Source organism: Tursiops truncatus, chromosome 21 (genome assembly GCF_011762595.2).
Source record: "Tursiops truncatus isolate mTurTru1 chromosome 21, mTurTru1.mat.Y, whole genome shotgun sequence".
NCBI classification, from domain to species: Eukaryota; Metazoa; Chordata; class Mammalia; order Artiodactyla; family Delphinidae; genus Tursiops; species Tursiops truncatus.
This window is the reverse complement of record NC_047054.1, coordinates 17,437,413-17,463,845: the sequence shown is the minus strand read 5'-3', so window position 1 is coordinate 17,463,845 and position 26,433 is coordinate 17,437,413. Positions and strand designations below refer to the sequence as shown.

At 36.3% G+C, this 26,433-nt stretch overlaps 2 protein-coding genes across 2 annotated transcripts in view; one reads left to right on the top strand and one right to left on the bottom strand.

The window, feature by feature from the left end:
* VPS37A (VPS37A subunit of ESCRT-I) overlaps nucleotides 1-26,433 on the top strand; it is a 39,146-nt gene that overhangs the window by 9,658 nt on the left and 3,055 nt on the right. The window contains exons 2-10 of the mRNA XM_019921308.3: nucleotides 3,457-3,531; nucleotides 5,425-5,539; nucleotides 6,085-6,185; nucleotides 16,818-17,043; nucleotides 18,488-18,558; nucleotides 21,368-21,495; nucleotides 21,576-21,634; nucleotides 21,713-21,781; nucleotides 25,366-25,509. Of these exons, the coding sequence (XP_019776867.1) occupies nucleotides 3,457-3,531; nucleotides 5,425-5,539; nucleotides 6,085-6,185; nucleotides 16,818-17,043; nucleotides 18,488-18,558; nucleotides 21,368-21,495; nucleotides 21,576-21,634; nucleotides 21,713-21,781; nucleotides 25,366-25,509 (988 nt within the window). The remainder of the gene's footprint in view (nucleotides 1-3,456; nucleotides 3,532-5,424; nucleotides 5,540-6,084; nucleotides 6,186-16,817; nucleotides 17,044-18,487; nucleotides 18,559-21,367; nucleotides 21,496-21,575; nucleotides 21,635-21,712; nucleotides 21,782-25,365; nucleotides 25,510-26,433) is intronic.
* Nucleotides 19,727-26,433, bottom strand: part of MTMR7 (myotubularin related protein 7) — a 112,330-nt gene continuing 105,623 nt past the window's right edge. The window contains exons 16-17 of the transcript XR_012329037.1: nucleotides 22,833-22,931; nucleotides 19,727-19,863 (exon numbers count right to left, since the gene is read on the bottom strand). The gene's annotated coding sequence lies outside the window, so the exon portion shown is untranslated. The remainder of the gene's footprint in view (nucleotides 19,864-22,832; nucleotides 22,932-26,433) is intronic.

Below are 26,433 nucleotides of genomic sequence, written 5' to 3'. Positions count from 1 at the left end.
GTAGAACAAATATCTGCTGTTTTGTCTAACACAGCTAGTGTAGAGGAGGAAAAAGCTTTCCTTGATGCTCTTAGGGTCCCTGGCTGGGTCTGAAAATTAAACTGACAAAGACAGATTAACAGGAGAAAAGCATAGAAATTTAATTAATGTGAGTTTTACATATCAGGGGGCTTCAAAAGGAAATGAAGACCCAAAGAAACAGACCTGAGTATTTTATGCTGGGTTTGATGAAGAGTGGACAGTTGTGGAGGAATATGATGGGTTAAGGGGTATGAGGCACGTCTTAGAGATATTGCGGGTTCAGTGCCAGACCACCTCAATAAAGCAAATATTGCAGTAAAGCATGTCACATGAATTTTTTGGTTTCCCAGTGCATATAAAAGTTACGTTTACACTATACTGTAGTCTATTAAGTATGCAATAGCATTATATCTAAAAAACAATGTATTTTAATTAAAAATACTTTATTGCTAAAAAATGCTGTTATCTGAGCTTTCAGCAAGTCGCAATCTTTCTGCTGGTGGAGGGTTTAAAATATTGCAAGAATCACCAGTATGTGACACAGAAACATGAAGCGAGCAAATGATATTGGAAGAATGGCACCAATAGACTTTATGCAGGATTGCCACCATCCTTGAATTTGTAAAAAAAAAAAAAAGGGAAAAGAAAAAGGCAATATCTATGAAGCACAATAAAGTGAAGTATGCTCGTAATTGTAGTAAATGGGGCAGGGGGCATGTGGTTGCAGGGTACAATGATGACATAGCAAGGCCGGTTTGTTAGGACTCTTCTTGGTGTCCCTATGTCTTCTGAGATAAGGATGCTCCTTTCCTCTTGGCATGGGGAGGGCACCTCTTAATGAGGTTTTATGACCTGTTTCAGGGAAGAAGGGTGAGGGGGGGAGAAGGTCAGAGTAACTTTCCTGTTTCTGCTATTTTCTCATACTCCTTCAGCTTAAAATATTCAAGATGCCAAGGTGCCACATTTAGGGGTAGCGTGTCCTGAACCCCATCAATTGCCATGATTAACCTGTTGTTTTGAAATTTGTTAATGACGGTTTAGCTCTCATTAATGTTACAAATATTACCTTTAGTTATTTTTGATACCTCATTTGTGGAGGAAACTTGTCAGAAATTTTAATAAATGTCAAGAACATAATTATGGGAACAGTGAATTGAACACTTTTAGCCAATGATTTAAGTAAAAATCATCTTAATCAAATTCACTTTTTTCTATAAAAAAACAGTGTCTGAAAAAATGAGTTAAAACTTTAGTATTACAAATTTAGACAGGCTCCAATTTAGATGTGTGTTCTAAATGCTTATTTAATAATAGCTAACATATATTGAACAATTATTATGGTATTATGTGGGGAGGGCTTTGCATGCATTATCTCACTTAATCTAACAGTTCTTTTAGGTAGATGGGTATTTTTAACATCTGCATTTACCATTTGAGAGATAAGGCTTAGACAGATTAGATAAGTTGTCCATGATCACACAAGTGAATGGTAGAGGATTTGATCCCAGGAAGCTTAGATTAAGAGGTTGTGCTCTTAATCACTAAGATGCTCCACTTGGCTTTGAACTGGTGGATGCTTTTGTGATCAGTATTCCCTTAAAGCATTGGACACCTTAGGGTCCTAAGATAACAAAGAGGAATAAAAAACTTAAGTCATTTTATTGATTACATAATGTTTATACAGCTGAGAAGGCTGTTGGTATCCTAGTCCAAACGTGATCCCCAAAGAGAAACTTTCATAAAAATTGTGTTAGTCCGGGCTTCCCTGGTGGCGCAGTGGTTGAGAGTCCGCCTGCCGCTGCAGGGGACGCGGGTTCGTGCCCCGGTCCAGGAAGATCCCACATGCCGCGGAGCAGTTAGACCCGTGAGCCATGGCCGCTGAGCCTGTGCGTCCGGAGCCTGTGCTCCGCGACGGGAGAGGCCACAACAGTGAGAGGCCCACGTACCGCAAAAAAAAAAAAAAAAAAAAATTGTGTTAGTCCTAATATTGAATATCTTCTTGAGTCTTTTCTCAACCATTTCTTCTCTTCAGTCATAACCTCATTCCATGGGATGTCAGAGGAGACATCTATGATTTCTCCATAACTCCATCCCAACACTTTTGAACCTTTCAAGCTACCTAAAATTTACATATTTGAGAGGCTAGATTTTTATTAGAAGGCAAAAAAAAAGTCATAGTCCAAAAAAGAAAATGAGGAAAATAAGAGGTTTTCTAAAGCTACTAATTGAAGCAACCAAAAGAAAAGTAAATTACGTAATTGGTAGATCTTTCAAAGGTATTTATGCTTGAAAAAGTTTCACGTCTGTTTGGATATTAGGCCTCCTTTCAGCCTTAACTCATTAATACTACTTAACATTTTTCCCTTTGGAAAGATTATGAATGTTGGTTAGCATTCCAAGTGATCCCCCAAAAGATTTGGTTGGTAGATTATAACTGTAATAATTGCATGCCTGCAATTAAAAATAAAATAAAATTCTGAATGTAGAACGTTAAAGTATATGGGATTTATACTAGTTGGCATTTATATTCAGCTGCTAGTAACAAAGACTCCCAAAATAGTAACTTTAACGTGATAAAAGTTTCTTTTTCTCTACATACAAGAAATTCAGTTTGACAATTCCATAGCCATCAAGGACCCAAGCTACATCTTCCTGCTGAGCTCTCCCTAGTGTATGGCTCCCGTTCTCAGGGTCACTCCTGTTCCAGTATGGCTGTTAGAAGTTCAGCTATCAGGGCCAGGCTGGAAGGGAAAATGGACTCATACCAGTTTTTTTGTTCCCTTTTAAGATGCTTTCCTGGAAATTCCACCTCACAACTTTTCTATGTTTTATCGACTGGAACTTAAGTCTACAGCAACAACTTGCTGCAAGAAAAGTTAGAACATTGCTACTCAGAATAAAATCAGGCTTCTCTTATTTAGGAAGAAGGGGAATATTTGATTTCGGAAAGCAGCCAGCGGTCTCAATCATAAGACTGTAGGGGACATCTCATCCAGACTTCTAAGTTTAAGCTCTTAAGGCCCAGGCTTCCCCAGCTATCTATACAGCTGGGCAATAGCAGAATTATAATCAGAACCCAGATGTCTTGCTGACTTGTTCTAACTAGAGGGCTCACAATTGCTTCTACTGAGGATGAATTAGATAAGGTGATAGTAAATCGATCTAGCACTAATATAAGAGTTTTTTTGTCTCTTTACCTCACCATCTAACTCCCCCTCTCAGCAACGACCCCACCCATATCTCAGAATAGTATTGCCTGCTTATTCGATAAACATGATCATTTTCCCCTCAAGATACAAGTTATATTGGCCATCTAAATTCTATTATTAAAATAAAGTAGTTTTAGTAGACTCTAAAAATATTTAACATTTGTTTTTAACATTAATGGTTTTTATAACTTTAGATAAATTTTTTTTCTCAAATTTTCTCCTACAGTATAGCTGAAATACAGAAAGATGTGGAATACAGGTTGCCATTCACCGTAAACAACCTGACAATTAACATTAATATGTGAGTAGAATTGTATCCTATTTTTTCATGTAATAGGACTTTAAAATCTTTTTATTATTTTGTTTCTTAGCTATTATTAGAAGTAAACTGTTTAAAAGTGAATTTATTCCCTTTCTAGTATTTATCTCCCTCTCTAGTAACTATAGTTTATTAAACTTAAAATTTTGTGAAATAAAAAATTTTTTAAGTCACCATTGTAATAGATATTGCTGTAAGAAACTATAAAAGAGGAAATGTAATAAAAAGACGTTATTGTTTTGCACTAAAGTCTAAGCTGGAGGTAGGCTGAAAGAGTAAGAATGATAATGACAAACACTCAAAGGGATCATGTGTGGAAAACCATTAGAGATATAGACACTTTTACATCAGAAATAAGTGAAAATATTCTAGTTTTCGGCAACAGATAAACTACGTCAACCAGAAAGTTCAAGACTGAATTTGATCTGCTAATTATTTTTAAAGAAAAAAATTAAAAGTTGAAAATGTAATCATGAGGTTATTAAGTTATAAAGAGGAAAGGTTGGACAAAGTGATTGCTGAAGTACTCATTTAGCCTTAAGTGCAGTTATTAGTCTTTAGCATGAAAGAATTAAGTTATTACCTCAGATTGCATCAGGTGGCTAGCCACTAGAGTGAGTGTTTGGGTGAGGTAAAAAGGCACTTAACTTGAAGATAGGAACCATACTTGTTCATCGTCCTATCCTCATTGCCTAGCATGGTGCCTGCACATAGGAGGCCTTGTTAAATCCTAGTTGAATGAGTGGATTAAAGCATGACTATATAACAGTGACAACCATTATGCTGTGTTATCTTGATATATGGGAGTTTCTGAATCATCACAGCAGCCCTGCAAATTGGAACAAATAGGTAGTGAATAGTGTAGTGGGGAGAGAAACCCAGATTGGTTGGGGTCCAAAGGCCATACATTGCCTTTTTTTACCAAATTAGTTTAACATCTTCAACTATATAAATGAAGTAGTTTTATCTCTCATCACATGCCTTAGGTAGAGCTAAGTAGGAGAAGCCAACAAGGACCCAGTTTTCTTCTTGACAGTGTTGCCAACACATAGTTTTCTGAGCCAGAAGGGGAACAGAGTGGCAGTTTAAAGGGACATACTGGTCTGAGTTTTTAGAGATTTGGAAAACGGTTCCATGTCCAGTAAACTCTCACTTTTAAAGACTTTACTCCCTAATTTTAAATTTGTAGTAGCTCAAAAAAGGTTAAGGTTTTTACTCTTTTTATTTTTTGTATTGAGAATTTACTGTTATTTACTTGAAACCATGTGATTGACTTCAAAGTTGGGAGAGATATGTTAATTGAGACATTTAGAAGAGAGCCCTATAGAACCAAGGCATGATGACAGCTACACTGTTCCAATCCTAGCACTTCCCATTTTATCCACTCAACTCTTTAAAAAATTCAGCATATAATGAAATAATTGTTGGCAGTATTTCAAAAGTAGGAAAGCCATAAGAAAAGTATAGGGCCGGAACCTGTGGTCCACTAAATAGCCAGACTGGGTTAAATTAGGGTTCACCTGATAAAAATGCCTGGTCTAATTTTAGCTGAGATTTTGGATAGTTTGGTATATTGTGTTTGAAAGCAATTAATTGGTGTGGTGTGAAGGATAGTCTATAATTCACGGTATCCTTATTCCACATTAAGAAGGTTTTACTATACTGAATTACTTTATAGTCTTGTTGCCAAAGTGTATCTTTTTGTATACTTTCAATCAACTCAACAAGCATAGTAGAGCACTAATTACTGAGTAATCCAAATGAAAGTATGAAAATTTTATTTGCTTTTAAGTAATTTTGTTTTAGGAGTATGACTGTATAATATCACATTTGTTGTCTTTGTTTTTGTTTTTTAATCTGTTCTACCTTTACCAGATTGCTTCCTCCACAATTTCCTCAGGAAAAACCAGTGATCAGTGTTTATCCACCAATACGACATCACTTAGTGGATAAACAAGGAGTGTATGTTACCTCTCCATTAGTAAACAATGTATGTATATGGTGTAATTTATTTCAAAAATGTTCACTGTATTTAATAGATAATCCTGATTTGAAGGTTATTTGTTTTTCAGTGGTGAGGACCTGTTGATGTTAAGAACTTTGGTTCATAGTAGATCTTTTATAGTGGTTAGAAAGAGATAAAATTCAAATATGCCTTAAATTTCTTAGGATATATATACATAATATATATGTATATATATGATTGATTAATGTGAAGGACGGTAACTTAAATGTACTCAGTATTTACCTTTGAACCTTCAAATTATTGTCAATAGTGAAATGTGGAAGTATTTCAGCTCCATTATTGACTAAAGAAACTTCTAACCTCATTTATGGTATTGATTCTATAAGAAAATATTGTAAGTTGTAGATTGCTGATATGTTCAATTGACATAATATCCTTTGCTTTTCATTTAATTCTTGACTTGCAAAAGTGGATTTAAGATTGAGTTTTACAGTTAAATTATCCTAATGAGACTTTATAATCTTTTTCTGAAGATGAATTTGATCACCGTGTATTACTGTTACTTTTAGTTTACAATGCACTCAGATCTTGGGAAAATTATTCAGAGTCTGTTGGATGAGTTTTGGAAGAATCCTCCAGCTTTAGCTCCTGCTTCAACAGCATTCCCATAGTAAGTATGTTTATATCGAAAGAGTTTGTATATACATTTATTTACTTTTGATCTAAGTAATCAAAATATAGTTTAAAAATTCAAATAATGTTAAAAGGCAATCCTCTGTTTTCCACATCCCCACCTTCACACACAGATACATTCATACTTTTCAGAGGCAACTGTGTTTTTCTTTTTTAAGCTGCTTCTCTAATATTTACCTTCATCTTTCTGAATAATGTATACATACTGCTATCTCTTGATTCTTTCATTTTAGATACTATCTATTGACTTCCTATTATGGATTGATGAGGATTTTACTTACCTTTCACAAACCTTCCTTTTCCCTCATCCTCTGAGAAATTTTTGATTTTTACTTAAACTCATGTTTGGTACTTTCATTACATTGACTCTCTGAATATTCCTTGCTGCTGAGCCTCGTACTTTATAATGATTATATTTCCCTGATGGTATAACTTTTTGCTTTTCTCCGGAGTTAATAATTACTCCATTTTTCCATTGGTTTTATTTTCTTTGATCTTTTTAATTTTCCACATCTTTTAGCAGCTCTGAAAAATACCTTTCAAATCATTTTTTCACATCATCAAACCTGTCAGGTAATCTCTAGGTTCTGGTATTTTCTCTTTGCAGACATTGCTCCATTTTCCCCCTCCATTCTGAATTAGTTACTCTACAACTGCTATAAAGCTGTCATCCTGGGATTTCCCTTTCCCACTCTCCTGTGTTGGAGTCTCCTTTTCCTGCATCCTAAGTTTTTTTCTTTCTCAGGCTATTTCCTAGTTTCTTGTATTACTGCCTCCCCATAGCTTCCTAAGTAACGGCATGTTCCAGTTACTAAGGATGAATAACAAGTTATCCTAAAACTTGTGGTTAAAATAATGACAACATTTATTTTCCTTGTGAATCTGCAATTTGGTTAGGGACTAATAGAGCTTGTTTGTGCTCCACCTTCTGCATCAGCTGGCATGGCTTAAAACAATGAACACATTTACTTTGCTCACTGATCTTTAATTCAGGAAGGGTTCATCAGGGAAAGCTCTTGTCTGCTCTACTCATCATCAGTGGGCTCTCATCAGAGGCCTTACCTGGGGAGGTCAACTAGAATACCTAGATGCAGCCTGGGCTTCCTTACATCATAATGGCCGGGCTCCTGGGGTAAACATCCTGAACAGTTATGAGAAAGTCATATTCGCCTTCTCTGACATAGCTACTGAAGTCATTCAGTTTGTTCTGCTTCATTCTGCTTCTGCTTCATTCAGTTTGTTGAGGCAATCAAGAAGTTCTGATCAGATTCAAGGGGAAGAAAACAGGCTCTTCCTCTTCATGTTGGAGTGGCAAGGTTCTAGAAGAGTATATGGGACCAGAAATAGTGCTGTGGCCACGTTTGGAAAATACAGTATGCCACAAGGTGCTTGGAAGAATAATTTTGAGACTTTTTTTTTTTTTTACCTGCAAATGTCTTTAATATACCCTCACACTTAAAAGTTGGTAGAGTTCAAATTCTATGTTGAAGTGGTTTTCCACTGAGAATTTTGAAGGCATTCCTCTATTGTCTATACATAGGCTTCTGTTGCCAAGATGTCCAGTGGCATTTTGATTTCTGATCCTTTGTAATGTTTATTTATTTATTTATTTATTTATTTTTGGCTGCGTTGGGTCTTCATTGCTGCACGCAGGCTTTCTCTAGTTGCGGTGAGCGGGGGTTACTCTTCGTTGCAGTGCGCGGGTTTCTCATTGCAGTGGCTTCTCTTGTTGTGGCGCACGGGCTCTAGGCGCACGGGCTCCAGTAGTTGTGGTGCATGGGCTCAGTTGTGGCTCACAGGCTCTAGAGTGCAGGCTCAGTAGTTGTGGAGCACGGGCTTAGTTGCTCCACGGCATGTGGGATCTTCCCGGACCAGGGCTTGAACCCGTGTCCCCTGTCTGCATTGGCAGGCAGATTCTTAACCACTGTGCCACAGGGAAGTCCCTGATCCTTTGTAACTTTTTATATCAGATATTCTGAAATTGCATGATGATACAACTTCATACAATCTTTACTTCCTTTTCCTGTAATATCTCTTGGCTTAGTTACCCAGTTCTACTTAATTTCCAAGAACTTTTTCTTGTTCAGAAGTCAGGTGGCATCTTTAACACTGCCTGGAAATCTGCTTAGGCTAGATTATCCCATTCATTGGGTGTATCAGCCCCAGCCATCATCTTTGCCCTCCTGTGTCTTTGTCCTGGAGTCATAAACCTCGCTGATATTCTTTATCTAAAGAATAATAAACTGTATTTCCTATCTTCTGTCAGGAAAGAGTTAAATATACCTCATTCACCTTATTTGAAGATATAAGCCAACAACTGTGATACAGTACACATTGTTAAAAAGCAAGTTTGATACATTTCTTAGATTATTTTATAGGTTGTACCCGGTATTGAGATTAAAATAAAGCTGACTGGTTCAAAATTATTAAGACTATTTCAAGGATAGTACAAATATTCCCTCACATTGAACATATTCTTTCTAAATAACTTATGTTATATTTACATACCTGCTAATAATATACCTTTACGTAAAAGTAAAGCTTTAAGATAAAGGTGAGCCATACTTTGAAATAAACAAACTTTTTAGAGAACTTTTTTAAACTTAATTTTTTTCAATCATATATTCACTTGGCTCAAAAATTTTAAAACTGTAAAAGGGTATGGGGCGAAAAGTCTCCTTCCACCTTTTCCCTTGCAGTTTACTTTTTCTTCTTATTGGTATCCAGAGTTTTTCATTTGGGTGCACATGCATAGAATTCCTGAGATATTTTATGCATATACAAGGAAATATGTACACATAGTATTATTCCCTCTTTTTTCACACAAATGGTAGCAAACTATTCCCTTGCCCTTTTTTTTTTTTTTCCCCTCACTAAATGGTATGGTTCAGAGAGCTTTCCATGTTGGTTACTAAAGCATTTCCTCATTCTTTATGACCACAAAGTACTTGTTTTATGGATATAGCATAAGTTAACAAAACTCCTATTAATGGACATTTTTGTTGTTTCCAATCTTTCCTGAAAGGCCCATCCTTCTTTGCCCTCAGTGATGCAGTGAATAACATTAAAAGTAATATTTTACCCAAGTGTAAGTTTATTTGTTAGATACAGTCTCAAAGTGGTATACATGTTTGTAATTTTGACTGATACGGCAGGATTGCCCTACAGAGTAAGTTGTACCAATTTCTACTCCTGTACGCGATGCTTATTCCCTTTGCTGACATAGTAAACTATCAAAATGGATCTTTGCTAATTTATAAGCGGAAAATGTGTTAGTATAACTTTATTTGTATTTATCTTACAGTGAAGTTGACAGTTTTTTCCTATGATTTAGAGATTTTTTTTTCCTTTCCTTGAACCTGTGTATTCTGTCCTATTCTCCATTTTGCTATTGGGTTGTTAGTTAGTCTTTTATTAATTTGGAGAAATTCTTTATATATTAGAGAAATTATCCATTTTCCTATGACATGTTTCAGATGTTTTCCCCCAATTTGTTATTTGTCTTTATTTATAATGGACTTTGTCATGTAGAGGGTTTTTTTTTGTTGTTTTGTTTTTTATGTCATGGGATTTATCATTATTTTGTCTTATGACTTTTGAATTTGGGATCACAGAAAGTCCTTTACCACCCCAAGTTTTTAATTTCCCAGTGATTTCTTCCAGTTCTTTTAAGATTTTTTTAAAAATCCAAAAACCATTTTAAATTTGATACATTTGGTTTTTATTTTATTATAGATATGAGGGCTTGGCTCCAATTTAATTTTTTCCAGATGTCCCAATGCTATTTATTGACCAATCTTTTTTTTTTTTTTTTTTTTACTAATTTGAGATTCTTTTTATTATATCTTAATTGCCATATATCTTTGGGATTTTTCTGGATTTTGTATTCAGTTCCATTGATCTACCTATCCATTGCCAGTGTTATGCTTTTAAAAAGTTTTGTGGTTTTTTATTTTTAATTATTAAGGTTTTCTAATGTGTTTTGCTCTATGGCAGGGTTAATCTCTCTTTACCCTCATTTTTCAGGTACTTTTCTCTATTTTCTTATTTATTTTTCCATATTAGCTTTAGTATTATAATTTCAAAATCTGTGATAAATGTTTTCTTCCAACACAATTCCAATTTATGTTAACTTATTATGTCATTAAATATGACATTAAATTATGTCATGAAACAATAGCACTCCCGTTTAAAAAAATTGTTTAAGCTTGATATATTATGGAACATTTCAGTACTCTGATACCCATTTTTTTTTTCCAACACCACCAAGTAATTCTCCAGTTCTCACCAGACACTTGACTGTTTCCTACGAATTTAACTTAATTCTGACGCTATCCACCGGGAGGTGGCGTCAGATCCCACAGATTAGGGGCTCAGTCTCACAGGCTGCTCCATTTCACATACCAATTGAAAATGTATAGTTACCTGTGCTATAAATCACAGGTTCCCATGACCTCCACCTCAGGTTTGAGTAATTTGTTAAGTGGCTCATGGAACTCCAAAATAAATTTACTTATATTTACTAGTTGATTATAAAGGATACAGATGAATAGCCAGGTGAAGAGGTACCTAGGGCAGGGCAAGGTCTAGGAGAGCCGCAAGCACAGGAGCTTTTGTCCCCATGAACTGGGGTGCACCACCCTCCTGCCATATGGATACATTCATCAACAAGAAGCTTGTCAAATCTTATTGTTCAAGGGTTTTTTAGAGCTTATTCAGCAGCCCCCGTCTTCCCTGAGATCGATGGGTGGGGCTGAAAGTTCCAACTTTCTGTCAGTTGGTCTTTTTGGTGACCAACCCCGTCCTCAGACTATATAGGGACTCAGCCTAAGTCACCTCATTAGTATAAACTCAGATGTTACAAATAACAAAAAAGGGTCCTGTCATTTAGGAACTTACCAGGATATTAGGAGCACTTTGTCTAGAACCTGGTCAAAGACAAATATGTTTCTTATTATACCACAAATACAAAGTAAAGTATTTAGTATTCTATTTTTTTAAAAAGTCTTTTAATCTTTCATACAAGAGTGACTGACCCATTTAAACTTAACTATATTAATTTAAGTATTGGTATTTAGATAATTCTCATCTGCATTTTGGCCTAAATTACACTAATTATTTTAGAGTATGGTTCTCTTTGAACTGCTCTAAAAGGAAAAAAAAGTTAAATGTAAAATATCTTTTTTAGGTATAATTGACATGTAACGTGTACAACAGAATGATCAATAGTAATTTATATTACAAAATGATCACCATGATAAGTCTAGTTAACACCCATCGCCATACATAGTTACAAAATTTTTTCTTGTGATGAGAATGTTTAAGATTTACTCTTAGCAGCTTTCAAATATGTAGTATAGTATTATTAACCATAATGATGCTGTATATTACCTCCCCATGACTTATTTATTTTATAACTGAAAGTCTGTACCTTTTGACCATGTTCACACATTTTGCCTACTGCTGCCCATCACCTGCCTCTGGCAAACACCAATCTCTTTTCTGTATTTATGAACTCAGTGTTTTTTGTTTTTGTTTTTCATTTTTAAATTCTACACATAAATGAGAGCATATGGTATTTGCCTTTCTCTGTCTGACATATTTCACATAGCATAATACCCTCAGGGTACATCCATATTGTTTTGAATGGCAAGATTTTCTTTGTTTTTATGGCTGAATAATATTTCGGTGTATATAGACACCACCTTTTCTTTAATCATCTACTGATGGACACTAGGTTGTTTCCATCTCTTGTCTATTGTAAATAATGCTGCAATGAACATAGGGGAGCAGACATCTTTTCGAGTTAGTGTCTTCATTTTCTTCACATAAATACCCAGAAGTGGAATTGCTGGAGCATATGGTAGTTCTGTTTTGACGAGCCTCCATCCTGTTTTCCATACTGGCTGTACCAATTTACATTTCTACCAGCAGTGTACAAGCATTCACTTTTCTCCATAGTCTCACCAAAGCTTGGTATTTCTTATCTTTTTGATAATAGTCATTCCAACAAGTTTGATAGTTAGTAATCTAATTATCAAAGAATTAGCATCTTTTCTTGTACCTGTTGGCCATCTGTATGTCTTCTTTGGAAAAATGTCTATTCAGATTCCCATTTTTAAATCAGATTATTTGTTTTTTTGCTGTTGAGTTGTATGGGTTCTTTATATATTTTGGATATTAATCCCTTGTCAGATAGATGGTTTGCAAATATTTTCTCCCATTCCGTAGGTTACGTTTTCATTTTGTTGATGGTTTCCTTTGCTGTGCAGAAGCTTTTTAGTTTGATGTAGTCCCATTTGTTTAGTTTTGTAAGTGAGGTATTAAAGTCCCCTATTTTTTTAAAAAATAAATGTATGTATGTATTTATTTCTGGCCACATTGGGTCTTTGTTGCAGTGTGTGGGCTTCTCATTGCAGTGGCTTCTGTTGCGGAGCACGGGCTCTAGGCACGCAGGCTTCAGTAGTTGTGGCATGTGGGCTCTAGAGCACAGGCTCAGTAGTTGTGGCGCACAGGCCTAGTTGCTCCTCGGCATGTGAGATCTTCCCGGATCAGGGATCGAACCCATGTCCCCTGCGCTGGCAGGCAGATTCTTAACCACTGCATCACCAGGGAAGTCCCAAGTCCCCTATTCTTATTTTATTGCTCTCTATTTATCCTTTTAGGTCTGTTTATATTTGCTTTGTATATTTAGGTGCTCCTCTCTTGGGTGCATAAATATTTATAATTGTTATATCCTCTTGTTGGATTGACCCCTTTACCATTATGTAGCGCTCTTCTTTGTCTCTTATTACAGTCTTTGTTTTAAAGTCTGTTTTGTCTGATATAAGTATAGCTACCCCAGCTTTCTTTTGGTTTCTATTTGCATGTAATATCAGCATAAAGAAGTCCCTTTAACATTTCTTGTAAGGTCGGTTTAGTGGTGATAACTCCTTTAGCTTTTGCTTGTCTGGAAAACTCTACCTCTGCTTCAATTCTGAATGAGAACTTTGCTATGTAGAGTATTCTTGAAAGTGTTTTTCTTCTGGTACTCTAAAAATGTCATTCCCCTGCCTTCTGGCCTGCAAAGTTTCAGCTGAAAAATCTGCTGGTAGTTTTATGGGGGTTCCCTTGTACTTAACAAGTTGTTTTTCTCTTGCTGCTTTTAAGATCCTTGCCTTGTCTTTAACTTTTGACATTTTAATTAAAATGTGTCTTGGGGCTCCCCTGGTGGCACAGTGGTTAAGAGTCCACCTGCCGATGCAGGGGACACAGGTTCGTGCCCTGGTCCGGGAGAATCCCACATGCCGCAGAGCGGCTGGGCCCGTGAGCCATGGCCACTGAGCCTGCGCGTCCGGAGCCTGTGCTCCGCAATGGGAGAGGCCATGACAGTGAGAGGCCCACGTGTCGCAAAAAAAAAAAAAATGTGTCTTGGTTCATCTTGTTTGGGACTTCCTGGCTTTCCTGGGTCTGGATGCCAGTTTCCTTCCCTAGGTTAGAGAAGTTTTCAGCCATTATTTCTTCAGATAAGTTTTCTGCCCCTTTCTCTGTTTTCTTCTCCTGCTGGTACCCCTATAATACAAACCATAAGTTCCTTAAGCTATCTTCACTTTTTTCCCTTTTTTTTCTCTGCTCTGATTTTGTGAGTTCCACTGCTCTGTCTTGAGTTCACTGATCATTTCTTCTGGCTGATGACTGTGACATCCTTTGTTTACTGATATGGCAGGAAATACTCCATTTCTCACTCTGCTTCATCCAGTCTGCTATTGAATCCCTCTATAGTATATTTTTCAGTTCAGTTGTTGTATTCTCCAGCTTTGCTTCTTTCTTGTATTTTCTTTCTCTTTGTTGAGGTTCTTTCTATGTTCAGGGAGCATTTTTATGACCTTTACTCTGAACTCTTTATCAGGTAAATTATGTATCTTCATTTCATTTCATTAAGGTTTTTTTTTCTGAGGTTTTATCCTGTACTTTTATTTGGAACATATTTCTTTGTTTCTTCTTTTTGCTTGACTCTGTGTAAGATAAAACAGTTACCTCTCCCAGTTTTGAGGACGGGACAAGGAGATGAACCTTATCATTCAACCTTACCCTGGCTCTTGACTGTCTCTCAAGCCTTTGTGATTGTCCAAGCAACCTATTATTTTTTTAATAGCTCCCAGGAATTAAGGGTGTGTCAAGACCTGTCATTGCCCCACAGGGGAGGATATCCATACCTAGATTTAGGCTGATTGGAAGCAAGACCCTCAGGCGGCAGCTTTTAATGTATGCAAATATATACAGTTCTGTGGGACCACAAGCTTATTAAGTCCTGCTAGCCACCTGAGCCAGGTGATGAGAATGAAAACATGGTGTCCATTGGCCTCTGTTCCCTGAAGGCACTTCCGTAGGCCTTCACATGCATGGATTCCAAGCCTGAAGCCCACCCCTCAGACTGAAGCTTCAGGATAAGCAAATAGGCCTGTTTCACATTAAGACTGTGGGTGTGTTTAAGTGTGCTATCTGCAGTGCCCTGGTGTGGTAGCCTGCCAAGAACTGTCTACAACTGTTACAGTCTCATGGGACCCAGGAATGTCAGCCCCCCTGGCCACCAGAGCCAGGTAAGTAAGGGGCATTCCCTGGTTGGCAGCCACAAAAACCAGAGCACCAAATACAAAACTGGGACACCAAACACACGTAAGATCTCCCCTGCAAGACGTGCTGGCGTTCCGGAACATGCAGAGGAGAGCACAAAGATAGTAGAGCCCGCCCTCTGGAGTCTATGGAAGGATTACATTCAGTCCTTAGAGTTGTGTTTAATTAGAAGCCTGCCCCTCAGGCTATAGCTATGATAATAAGCTAATAGGCCTCTTTCAGCAGAAAGACTGAGCTCCTGTTGTCTCATGCTGTTCCCCTGGGGGGGTAGCTGATTAAGAACTTGTTCTCCATTTCTGTGAGTGTGAGCCCCGCTGGCTGTCAGATTCAGACAATGTTGTGTCCTCTGGTTGCCACTGCAAAAACAAGGGTATAAGCTCCTTTCTCTAAGATACTGGTGAGCTGGAGTGAGGCAGAGGGAGAGTGCGGAGATGACGTCCACTGGCCTCCATTCCCTGAGAGCATCTCCGTGGGTGCCTCGATGTCAAAGCCCCTGGACAAGCACATAGGCCTCTTTCACAGAAAGACTGGGGGTTGCTTCTGTCTGCTGTCTATGCAGTGTCCTGGGGGGTCATAGTCTACCAAGAACCTTCTCTCTGATGGTTACAATCCTGAGGAACCCAGGAACATTAGCCTGCCTGGCATCCAGAGTCAAGCAATCAAGGGATGTTCCTTGGGCAGGAGCTACAGAAACCAGAGTACCAGATGCATATAGGAGCTCCCTCTGGGTGGTACTGGGTCTCTGGAGCACAGCAGATGGGAAACAAGATGTCGCCCACCAGCCACCATCCCCAGAAAGTATCCCAGCGGACCCCTAGATGTGTGTAAAGTTAGATGCCTGCTGCCTGGAGCTGATGCTTTAAGATTGGCAAGTGAGCCTCTTTCACATTAAGTCAGGTCCTCTTCTGCATTTGGCCCTGAGGCAGGGGAGTCCAAGAGTACGAGCCCTGTAAGAATTGTTTCTTACAGGAAACAATTCTTGTAACAATTCTTGTAACAATTCTTACAAGAATTGTTTCTTAGTTCGCGTCTCGGGCACATGAGCTCTTTTGGCCTTCAGAGCTCGATGTTTGGGGGCCAAATGGGGCTTGTCTCTCATTTGGGGGCTTGTCTCTCAGGTTCAAACTCAACCCTTAACTCCCCAGGGAAAAGCTCTGGGTTTTGAGTTTTCTCCAGCTTGTGGGTTGTCCTGCTGAGGGTGGGGTTTATGGTGAGATTGTGTCTCAGCTTCTCCTACCAGCTTAGATGTCATTTTCTTCTTGTTTGCCCAACGTGTAGGAGCTGCTCAGCTAGTTTTTAGGGTTTTTTTCAGAGGAAATTGTTCCCTATGTAGCTGTTGATTCAGTATTTCTGTGGGAGAAGGTGAATTCAGGATCTTCCTATGTCACCATCTTGATCCAGAACCCAATATTTATTACCTTGCAAAAATAAATTATTTTCTGATTATATCTTGAGTACATACTGCTGTGCCGCTTTTTCTAATATATACATAGTTTTTATATGCATCTTTTTTATGTTTTAACATTTTTAGCAGCTCATCTATATATTTAATTTTTCTTTGAAATTTTCCAGAAAAGCAGTCTTGACTTGCAGTCAGATTTTGCCAGATATAATGAAAGCTACGAATTTATTCAAGCTACACTTGAATACATTTCCTGGACTTAAATGTTCTCCATTTCTTCTATGAAGATACTCATTGATGCCAACAGAAAGGCCATATTTGAGTTTTGAGCATTCTGTTCATTTCCAGTGTGACCAGTTGAATTGTATATTTTCTAAAACATTTTTCTTTTTCATGGAAAGAAACGAAAATTTTCTCTTGAGGGGTGTTCATATTTTATCAATTTATATGATATCTGATTCACTTATATAATTATAATAACTAATGGCACCTGCCATCTGTACTGCATAACCACTGTTATTTAGAACAATTTAGGAATACTTTTACCAACTTACCCCTAAAATCTAACCTCATGTTTTTCGTCTTTCTCTTTAGCCTGTACAGTAAAGCGGGTGGGACGCCTCCTTGTGCTTCTCCGGGTTTTCCATTTCTTCCTCCATATCCCCCACAAGAAGCTACCAGGACTGTCAGTTCTTTATCTGTTGCTGACACTGTTTCTTCTTCAGCGACAAGTCATACAGCAGCCAAACCTGCTGCTCCTTCATTTGGTGTCCTTTCAAATCTGCCACTGCCTGTTCCCACAACAGACACTTCAGCACCGGTTGGTATCAGATATCTGTAGTTTGTACCCTTGAAATATTCAGTCAACAAACATTATATCTCTCCAGTGTGCCAGCCACCATGGCACAAAAGATAAAAAGATTAAATCACATTTTCAACTTAAGTAACAATTTCAAAGAGGTAACCAGCAAATAATTAAATAATTGTAAGTAGAAGAGATAGTCTAGAGCTATGGCAAAGACACAGTTAAGGGAATAGTCAGTGCTCCCAGGGACCATCGTAGAGCTAGAAAGATAACTTTATAAAAGATGCAATTCTTTTTCTTAAACCACTTTATCCTTGGTGCCTCAAAGCATGCCTGATGCATATAGTAGGTGCTCATTCAAAATGAGGCAGATGAATGAATGGATTCACACTTGGGGCCAAATTTTGATAGATGGTAATGAATTTGCCAGGATGATAAGGGGTCACATAAGGCAATTCTGTGAAGAGGCAACAGCATTGACAAAGATTTGGGAGCATAAACCAGATGGCATATTTGTGAAGCTGCCTGTTATAGAGCCCTCTGGTTGTCATGTAGGACACAGGCAAAGATAAGAGAAGGATCGTATAGGAGAAGCATGTATCAGCTTATGGAGGGTCTGCTCTAGCATACTGAGGACTTTTAATTCAGTGTCTCATTCGTGTAAAAAATTGTGTGTTCTTAAGTTCAGCTGGTATCTGCTGCCATGTGGGACGTTACTGAGGGAGAGACTGTGCATTAAACATATTAAAGGGATTTTAAAACCTTCATTTTTAACCCTTAGTGAATATCACCCATAGTAATACTCAAATATTAAAAAATTATCATAATCAACTTTACTAATTTCAGTGTTTGTAATAATTTAGTATATAGACCCATTAGAATATAGACCCAAGTGGACTTCATTTTTCCAAAACCTTTCATCATTGTATTAATGAATATTATGAACAAATTATAATTAGTATAAATAAAATTACAAGAGAACTTTTCATGGGTCCTTGATTTTAAAATGTCATCTATATTCAAACAATGTATACTCTATTCCTTATCTACCCTACTCTCTCATGGAACTTAGGTAACTATTCAGATTTTTGCCAACTTACTAATTTTTCTATACTTAATGCCTTTCACTTTGAGACAAACATTCATATACATCAATGAAACCCAGAGATAATTCTCCACATATGTCACAGATACACTTAGGAGATTTATTTTACAACCGTATACTTGTCCAAGGGCTAAACACAGGTACTCACGTGATCCCCATTAAAAAAAAAAAAGTAACCCTATATGTGTAAAGATACACTGAAAAAACAGTGAAGAAAGAAGGGGAGGGTAAGGACAATGTGAAGTGCAAAGATTAAGTGTGATAATGAAAACAGTTATGGGACGCAGTACATTAACCAAATAGGAGCAGTCAAAAAGATGGCTGAAATTTAACACCATTTCACACTCTCTTTAGATAAGCCAAAATGGTTTTGGTTACAAGATGCCTGATATCCCTGATGTATTTCCAGAACTCTCAGAACTAAGGTAAAAAAACTAGGAGAGTAACATTGGTGTTTGTTGTCTATTTAATTTGTAAATAGAAACCACATCATCATTTTCATATCCATATTAAGTTAAAAAAACCTTTTAAGTCATCACTCTTCCTATATTGTGGTTGTCTTAGTGGGAAAGTTCTATGAATCAGTCGTATGTCTTGTAGGTTATATTTATTGAGTTACTGGTCTGTGAGAAATCCTACAGTTAAAAAAGGTTTAGCAGGGGCTTCCCTGGTGGCGCAGTGGTTGAGAGTCCACCTGCCGATGCAGGGGACATGGGTTCGTGCCCTGGTCCAGGAAGATCCCACATGCCGCAGAGCGGCTAGGCCCATAAGCCATGGCCGCTGAGCCAGCATGTCCGGAGCCTGTGCTCCGCAACGAGAGAGGCCACGACAGTGAGAGGCCCACATAACGCAAAAAAAAAAAAAAAAAAAAAAAAAAAAAAAGGTTTAGCTTTATTTGATACAGTGTTTTACAGTCACTTGCAGGAAGTGGTGATGTGTTATTCTCTGCTAATAATTAATGAAGTTTACATGCAGCCACGTACACATTAAAGCAGTCATACACGGAGTAATGCTTGCAGCAACCCGTGAAGGTAGGGGCTGTTATTGTTGCCGTGTTATAGAGCATTCTCCTCCTCCTTTCCTTTCTTCCTTCCCTTTAAAAACATTATTACGAAAACGTCAAAAATACAAAAAGGTGAACCTCTTTGCCATCTTCCAGCTTTTTTCAGAAGTATGGGTATAGGTCAGGATTATTTTAAACCAAATCCCAAATATTCTGTTATTTTTACCTGTAAGTTCTTCACTAAATTTCTCCACCAGGTAAAGACCTTTTCTTTGCCATAATCCCAATCCACATCATCATCATACCTCACAATATGAATGCTCATTCTTTAATTCTTTGATATTATCTTATTTCCCCAGGGTCTTAATAATTAAATCTTTTGGTTGGTAGTTTATTTGAATCAGGGTTCAAAATATCTACCTATTGCATTTGAATACTGCTATCTTTTATAGTTCTTTTAATCATGAACCATTTCTCCCACGTTTATTAATATGTATGTACATATACACACAAACATATACACACATGCATGCATACATATACATACAAATATATACATACACATATAAACACATATAGAGTAAATTATGCACATATTATTAAATATTTATGTAAGAAACTGGTTATTTGTCCTATAGAATTTCCCATACCCTGTTGTTGCCTGATTGCATCCTTGTGGTTCCATTGAGGGTGTTCCTCTGTTTCTCATATTTCCTTCTACTGGTGGCTAGATAACAGAGTTTTGATTAGATGTAGGTTCAATTTTTTTTATCAAATCATTACATTGTACACCTTAAACTTAGACAATGTCTCAAGAAAACTGGGGGAAAAAATTTAGGTTTAATTCTTTTGGCAAGAATATTTACATCATAGTTAGTGCATATTTCCTATTACATCACATACGGCAGCAGTGATGTCTGGTTGCCTTATTTTTAGTGACATTAGGATTGAAACAGGTTGAAACACTTGAAATCACTGACTGTGCATTATTTCATTAAGGATTGCAAATGTGATTTCCTACTGCCAGAATTAGCCAGAAGTCTATGAAGACTTTCCTTCATAGAAAAGGAAAGTTTAGTTATATTGAAATATACTTCATACAGAAAGACAAGATATATGCTTGATTTTTTCCTCTTAATTTATTGATTTTGAGAATAATGAGTTGATGCATAAGCTAGCTGCAAAAGTTCTGATAGGTGAGGTTTTTTTTGTTTTTTTATAGTTGTTTTTGAGTTGTTATAAACTCATAAATTAAAAAAGAAATTTGTGTTTCAGTCCATTTCAAACATTATTCTTTTTGCTGCTTAAACAGTTCTATCTTTAGTCAATAGGAAATTCTGGCAAAACAAAGATGTCATGGGCTCAACATGAACATTTTTTTTTCCCTGACCTGAAGCCAGCCATTTCTCTGAAAGGCACTTGTTCTTTTTCAAAATAACAATACTAATAAAATAACAATATCAGTAGTGATTATTGAAAGCAGGATAAGTTTTTGTTTATTTGTTTTGTTTTTTACACTTCTTTTGTCTTTAGCATATAGCACACCAGAGATGTACAGCCAAATACTATTTTTTAAAGTCTTTTCAGTAAAATTTCTCTGGATGATTATATAACTTAGGGGAAAAAAAACAGGTTCATTTATTTCCATTTGCTTTGAATTTTAGAGACTGCTTTTTCTTTTTTAATTTTGTTTTTTAATTATATAATGCATTTATATGGATCTATATGTAGTCAAAACTGAAAGATAGGTTCAGAAAGGTTTCCCTCCCTCCCTATCCCACCCATCCAGTTCCCTCTTTCACTCTCTGGATATGATTTTTGTTCTGGGATTGGCCTTCCACGATTGCTTTTTAAAAACATTTTTATGACTATATGTACACAGACACATATACATGTATCATTTATTGTGACAGCCACATACCTATTAGGTAAATAGGCTCAGAGGTTAAAATTGGTAGGTTATTAGGGCTGTTCATAAACCCTCGTCTTCATAGTCCTGTAGTGACTTGACACTGTACTGTATTTAGAGTGCTTTTTGTTCTATTGTGATTGATGTTTTATTTGCTTTTAAGGTTATAATTTGCCTTCTTCTGTGTCTATATAAAAATATATATGTCAAAAATTATTTAGAACTCTATCAGCTGAGTAAAACTGAAAAATGATGAATATTTATTATGGAAAAAAACTAGATGACTGATATTCATTAACATTTTTTTCTCTTGTGTTTCTAGTGTATCACAACTTACAGATATGAATGACCAAGAGGAGGTATTACTAGAACAGTTTCTGACTTTGCCTCAACTAAAACAAATTATTACTGACAAGGATGACTTAATGAAAAGTATTGAGGAGCTAGCAAGTATGTCTTTCCTTACTTATTAAATTTCCTAAGAAAAATGTGATCCTTACCTAGCAATAAACTAAAAATTTATGTTACAGGAAAAAATCTCCTTTTGGAGCCCAGCTTGGAAGCCAAAAGGCAAACTGTTTTAGATAAGGTGAGTTAGTTATCATTTTTTAAGAAATCCGTACAATTTTAAAATAGAATTAAATAGCATTTTAATTTTCTCTTTTAGTATGAATTACTTACACAAATGAAATCAACTTTTGAAAAGAAGATGCAAAGGCAGCATGAACTTAGCGAGGTAAGATTGTTTAGCTCTTTTCTTTTACCATAAGAATTTTTAATCTTAATGTGCATGTGCCACATTCTTAAATTCATTATTACCAGAAAGCATTTATTAGGTATCTGAGTTTATCTTATCTGTTTATAAGTCATGATAAACAGCTCTAAGTTACGCAGATAAACAGCTGTCAGTTATAAGCCATTGTAAATCAGTTGTGCTCATGCAAGGTCATTTGGTTCCAAAATAGAAAAATATAAAAAGCCCCATAAAGAACTCTTCTGGGAGAGTTATTATAAAGGCAGTTTAACTCTTCTAATAAAAGCTACCAAGAAAAATTTTAATTTTAGACTACTTGTAAGCCTATATACAAGTATCTTAAATGAAAAGTTAGCAAATTGAAAAATATAATATATAAAAAGTATAAAGTATAATTCACCACAAATAATAGATTTTATGCTAGAAATATGTGAAAAATCAAAAACTTCATAAAATTCAACCCATGTTCCTAAAAAAACAAATCTTTAAAAATAAAAAGGGCAAAAATCATTTAAAAAATTAAATGTCAATAACCCAATCATAATATTCTGTTTCCTTTAAAATCAGGAATTCTAGAAGGTAAAGCCAATTTAGTAAAACATAAAATAGAAATAAGACAACAGCAAAAAAAAAAAGATGGTAAAGGAGAATATAAATTTATAATCTTTTGCATTGCACTAAGCTATTTACATATATTGCCCATTATTCCACCCCAAACCCTATGAGGTAGATGTTGTTACTGTTTATCCATTTTGCAGATGAGGAAAGTGAGGCACATGGATATTAAATAACATCCCTGAGGTCATGTAAATAGAAAGTATCAGAGTCAGGAGTCACATGTAAGCAGTCCTCCCTCACTTAACTGGAAAATCTGACAGAGTCAACTAAAATACCTTTAGATGCTTATTAAAGCTTAGTAGATGCTGAAGAAGCTGTTCACAATAATCAGCATCATTCCTTAGACAAACTCTTAGTAAACTAAGATAAAATTAATTCCTTAATTTAATAAGGAAACCAACAGCAAACATCATACCTAATGACTCAACATTTCCAGGATCCCTTTAATGTTAGGAATGAGACAGTGATGCCCCAGTATCACTGCTATTTAACATTGCTTGGGAGGTTCTGGCCACTGTAAGAAGACAAGAAAAGGAAAAGAGGTATAATGTAAAAGAAAAGATGAAACGGTTGTTAACCAAAACCAAACAAGTAAAAATCCTAGCAAATTGAGGTTTTCTTCTAGATATCTCGCAACTACCAGTGCAAAATGAAGTAGAAGAAAAAAACTCATTTACAATATAAACAAAACTGTAAAAAATTTAGAACTGAACCCAATGAAGTAAGTTAGGAAACTTTACTGAATGACACAAAAGAAGACTTGAAGAAATAGAGTAACAGAATATTCATGGACTGAAAGATACAGTATTATAAAGATTTCATTCTTCCCAAAATAACTTAAAAATCTTCTATACTTCCAATCAAAATCCCAAGAGTATTTTTTTTAATTTAAACAGATTTATTCTAAAGTTCTTCTGAAAAACTAAACAGGTTAAACTAGTCAAGAAAAGCTTGAGCAAAAAGAAACCCTTTCCCAATACCAACATATACTATAAAAACTCTTATTTAAAACAGTAGAGTAGCCTTGTAGGAAGCAAAAAATAGTTCTATGGAACAGATTCTGCAGTTCAGAAACAGACATATACATGAGTAATTGGTTAGAAAAAAATGAGAATTTAATAAAGGCAGTCCATTTAGAAAAAGTTAGATCCCTATATCATAGCATACACAGAAGGATACTCTAGATAGAGTAACTATTTAGGTGGAAACCATAAAATTATGAGAGACAACTATCGCTAGAGTTTTTTTTTTAGGATTATGATGGGAAAATCCTTTCTAAGCATTATGACAATAGGCAGAAGCGTAAAATAAAAAACTGATGATTTAAGCTATATATAAATTTAAACTTTGTATACATTGAAGATCATAAAATCAAAAGTGAAGTAAAGGGGACAAGTATTTGTAGCAGATATAACAAATATTAATGCCAATGGTCCATAAAGAAACCTTACATACAGGCAAAGGGAAGAACAGGAAACTCACAAAAGGAGAAATATGAAGGTCCAATAAACATTCTGATATAGCAATTATTCTGACTTCTTGAAATGTTTAAAAAAATCCTTGATTCCTAGGATTGTCTCTATAGATGTGCTTACTCAGAATCTCTGAAGGTGATGACTCTTCTATACTCTAAAGTATGGAAACCACTTCACTAGACTGTTGGTGCCATTAGTGCAGGAACCTGTCCTGTTTTTTTTCCCCCTGTATATCCAGTGCTTGGCACATGGTACATACTCAATAAATATTTAATGAGTAAGTAAATGGAAACATTTGAAAAGATGCTTAACCTTACACTAATAAGCAAAATTACATTGTGTGAGCGAGACTTGTAAGGATAGATAACCAGTGTAGGTAAAGGTGATTTAAAATGGTGTATTTCTATATATACCTGTATGTGATGTATCACAGTGAGATACCATCTCACACCCACTAGGATGACTATTAATAAAAACAGTTTTAGTTCCTACATTTAGATCTTTAATCCATTTTGAGTTAAATTTTGTGTATGAGGTAAGGTAAGGGTGCAACTTAATTCTGAACATGGATATCCAGTTTTCCTAGCAATAGTTGTCCAAGACTGTCCTTTCCCGATTGAATGGTCTCAGCACACTTTTGAAAATATTTGGCCATATGTATGAGTGTTTGTTATTTGATTGATCTATATGTCTCTTCTGATTGCCAGTACCATACTATTTTGATTACTGTAGCTTTATAGTAAGTTTTGAAATCAGTAAGTATGAATCCTCCAACTTTGTTCTTCTTTTTCAAGATCGTTTTGACTATTTGGGGGTCTCTTGAGATTCTCTGAATTTTAGGGTGAATTTTTCTATTTCTGCAAAAAATGCTGTTGACATTTTGATAGGGATTACATAGACTCTGGAGATCACTTTGGGTAGTATTGTCTTAACAGTATTAAGTCTTCTGATCCATGAACACAGGGTGTCTTTCTACTTATTTCTATTTATTTATGTCTTCTTTAATTTCTTTCAGCAATGTTTTGTAGTTTTCGGTGTCCTTCACCACTTTGGTTAAATTTAATCACCTTTGCCATATTCTGTTCATTAGAAGCAGGTCACTAGGTCCAGACCACACTCAAGGGGAGGGGATTATACAAGAGCAGGAATACCAGGAGAGGAGGATCATTGGGGATCATCTTAGAGGGTGCCTACCACAATGATCTGATTCCTAAATTCCCAAGAGAGGACAGTGATCTGCCCAGTTTCTCTCACTCAATAGCTTGCAGGCAATGCATTGGTTTCTATTGTGTTAGGTAGCCATCTCATATCTAAAAGGGTAAGGACTTAGATGGGACCAGATTTCCTCAAAAAGAAGCTTTGTAAGGCACATAATGAATTGCTTCTCCCTACCTCTACCTCTACTCCATTTTCCTTCCCTCTAAGGAGTTTTTCTGAGCATTAGAAACTAATATACTTGATTTTCTTTTTCAGAGCTGTAGTGCGAGTGCCCTACAGGCAAGATTGAAAGTAGCTGCACATGAAGCTGAGGAAGACTCTGATAATATTGCAGAAGATTTCTTGGAGGGAAAAACTGATATAGATGATTTTCTCAGTAGCTTCATGGAAAAGAGAACAGTATGTAATACTCTTCAGTTGAGGACAAGTGACAGCGTAATATCAAATAACTTATGTATATTCATGAGTAAAAAAAACCTTAGCACATTACTGAGCTGGAGTTTTGAGTGCCGTGAGAGGAAACTGAAGAGCCTCTATTGAGAATGATAGCAACATCCTGCTATCACTTTAAACCTGCTTGTTGTGAGTACACAAGCAGGTAAATCACATAATGGTTCTGTTTCAGAAATGATAGTATCTGTATCGTTCTGTAGTAAAGCTAGTAAATTAGCTTAAGTCTAGTCTTAATAGATGTAATATACTCCTGAATAACCTGTTTCACAAGTTGTTTAAAAAGAGAATAACCTATATAGTGTTTTTGTTTGTTTGTTTGTTTGTTTGGCTGTGCCGCACGGCTTGCAGGATCTTAGTTCACTGACCAGGGTTTGAACCCAGGCCACTACTGTGAAAGTGCCGAGTCCTAACAGCTGCACCACCAGGGAATTCCCTATACAGATTTTTAAAATTTTTTTGTTTTTAATATTACTGAGAACATTCTGGGGATAATTTCTGTTCTAGTATTTCCATTTTATATATATATATCTATATATATATATATATTTTTTTTTTTTTTGTGGTACGCGGGCCTCTCACTGTTGTGGCCTCTCCCGTTGCGGAGCACAGGCTCCGGACGCGCAGGCTCAGTGGCCATGGCTCACGGGCCCAGCCGCTCCGGCATGTGGGATCCTCCCGGAACGGGGCACAAACCCGCGTCCCCTGCATCCGCAGGCAGACTCTCAACCACTGCGCCACCAGGGAAGCCCTTCATTATATTTAAAGAAAAAAATTTTAAGTCTGCTTAGCAGTATCTTGTCCTTTGATAGAGTCCTAAATGTTTACCTAATTTCTCTGAAACATCACAGTTTTAAAATAACCTTTTGTTAA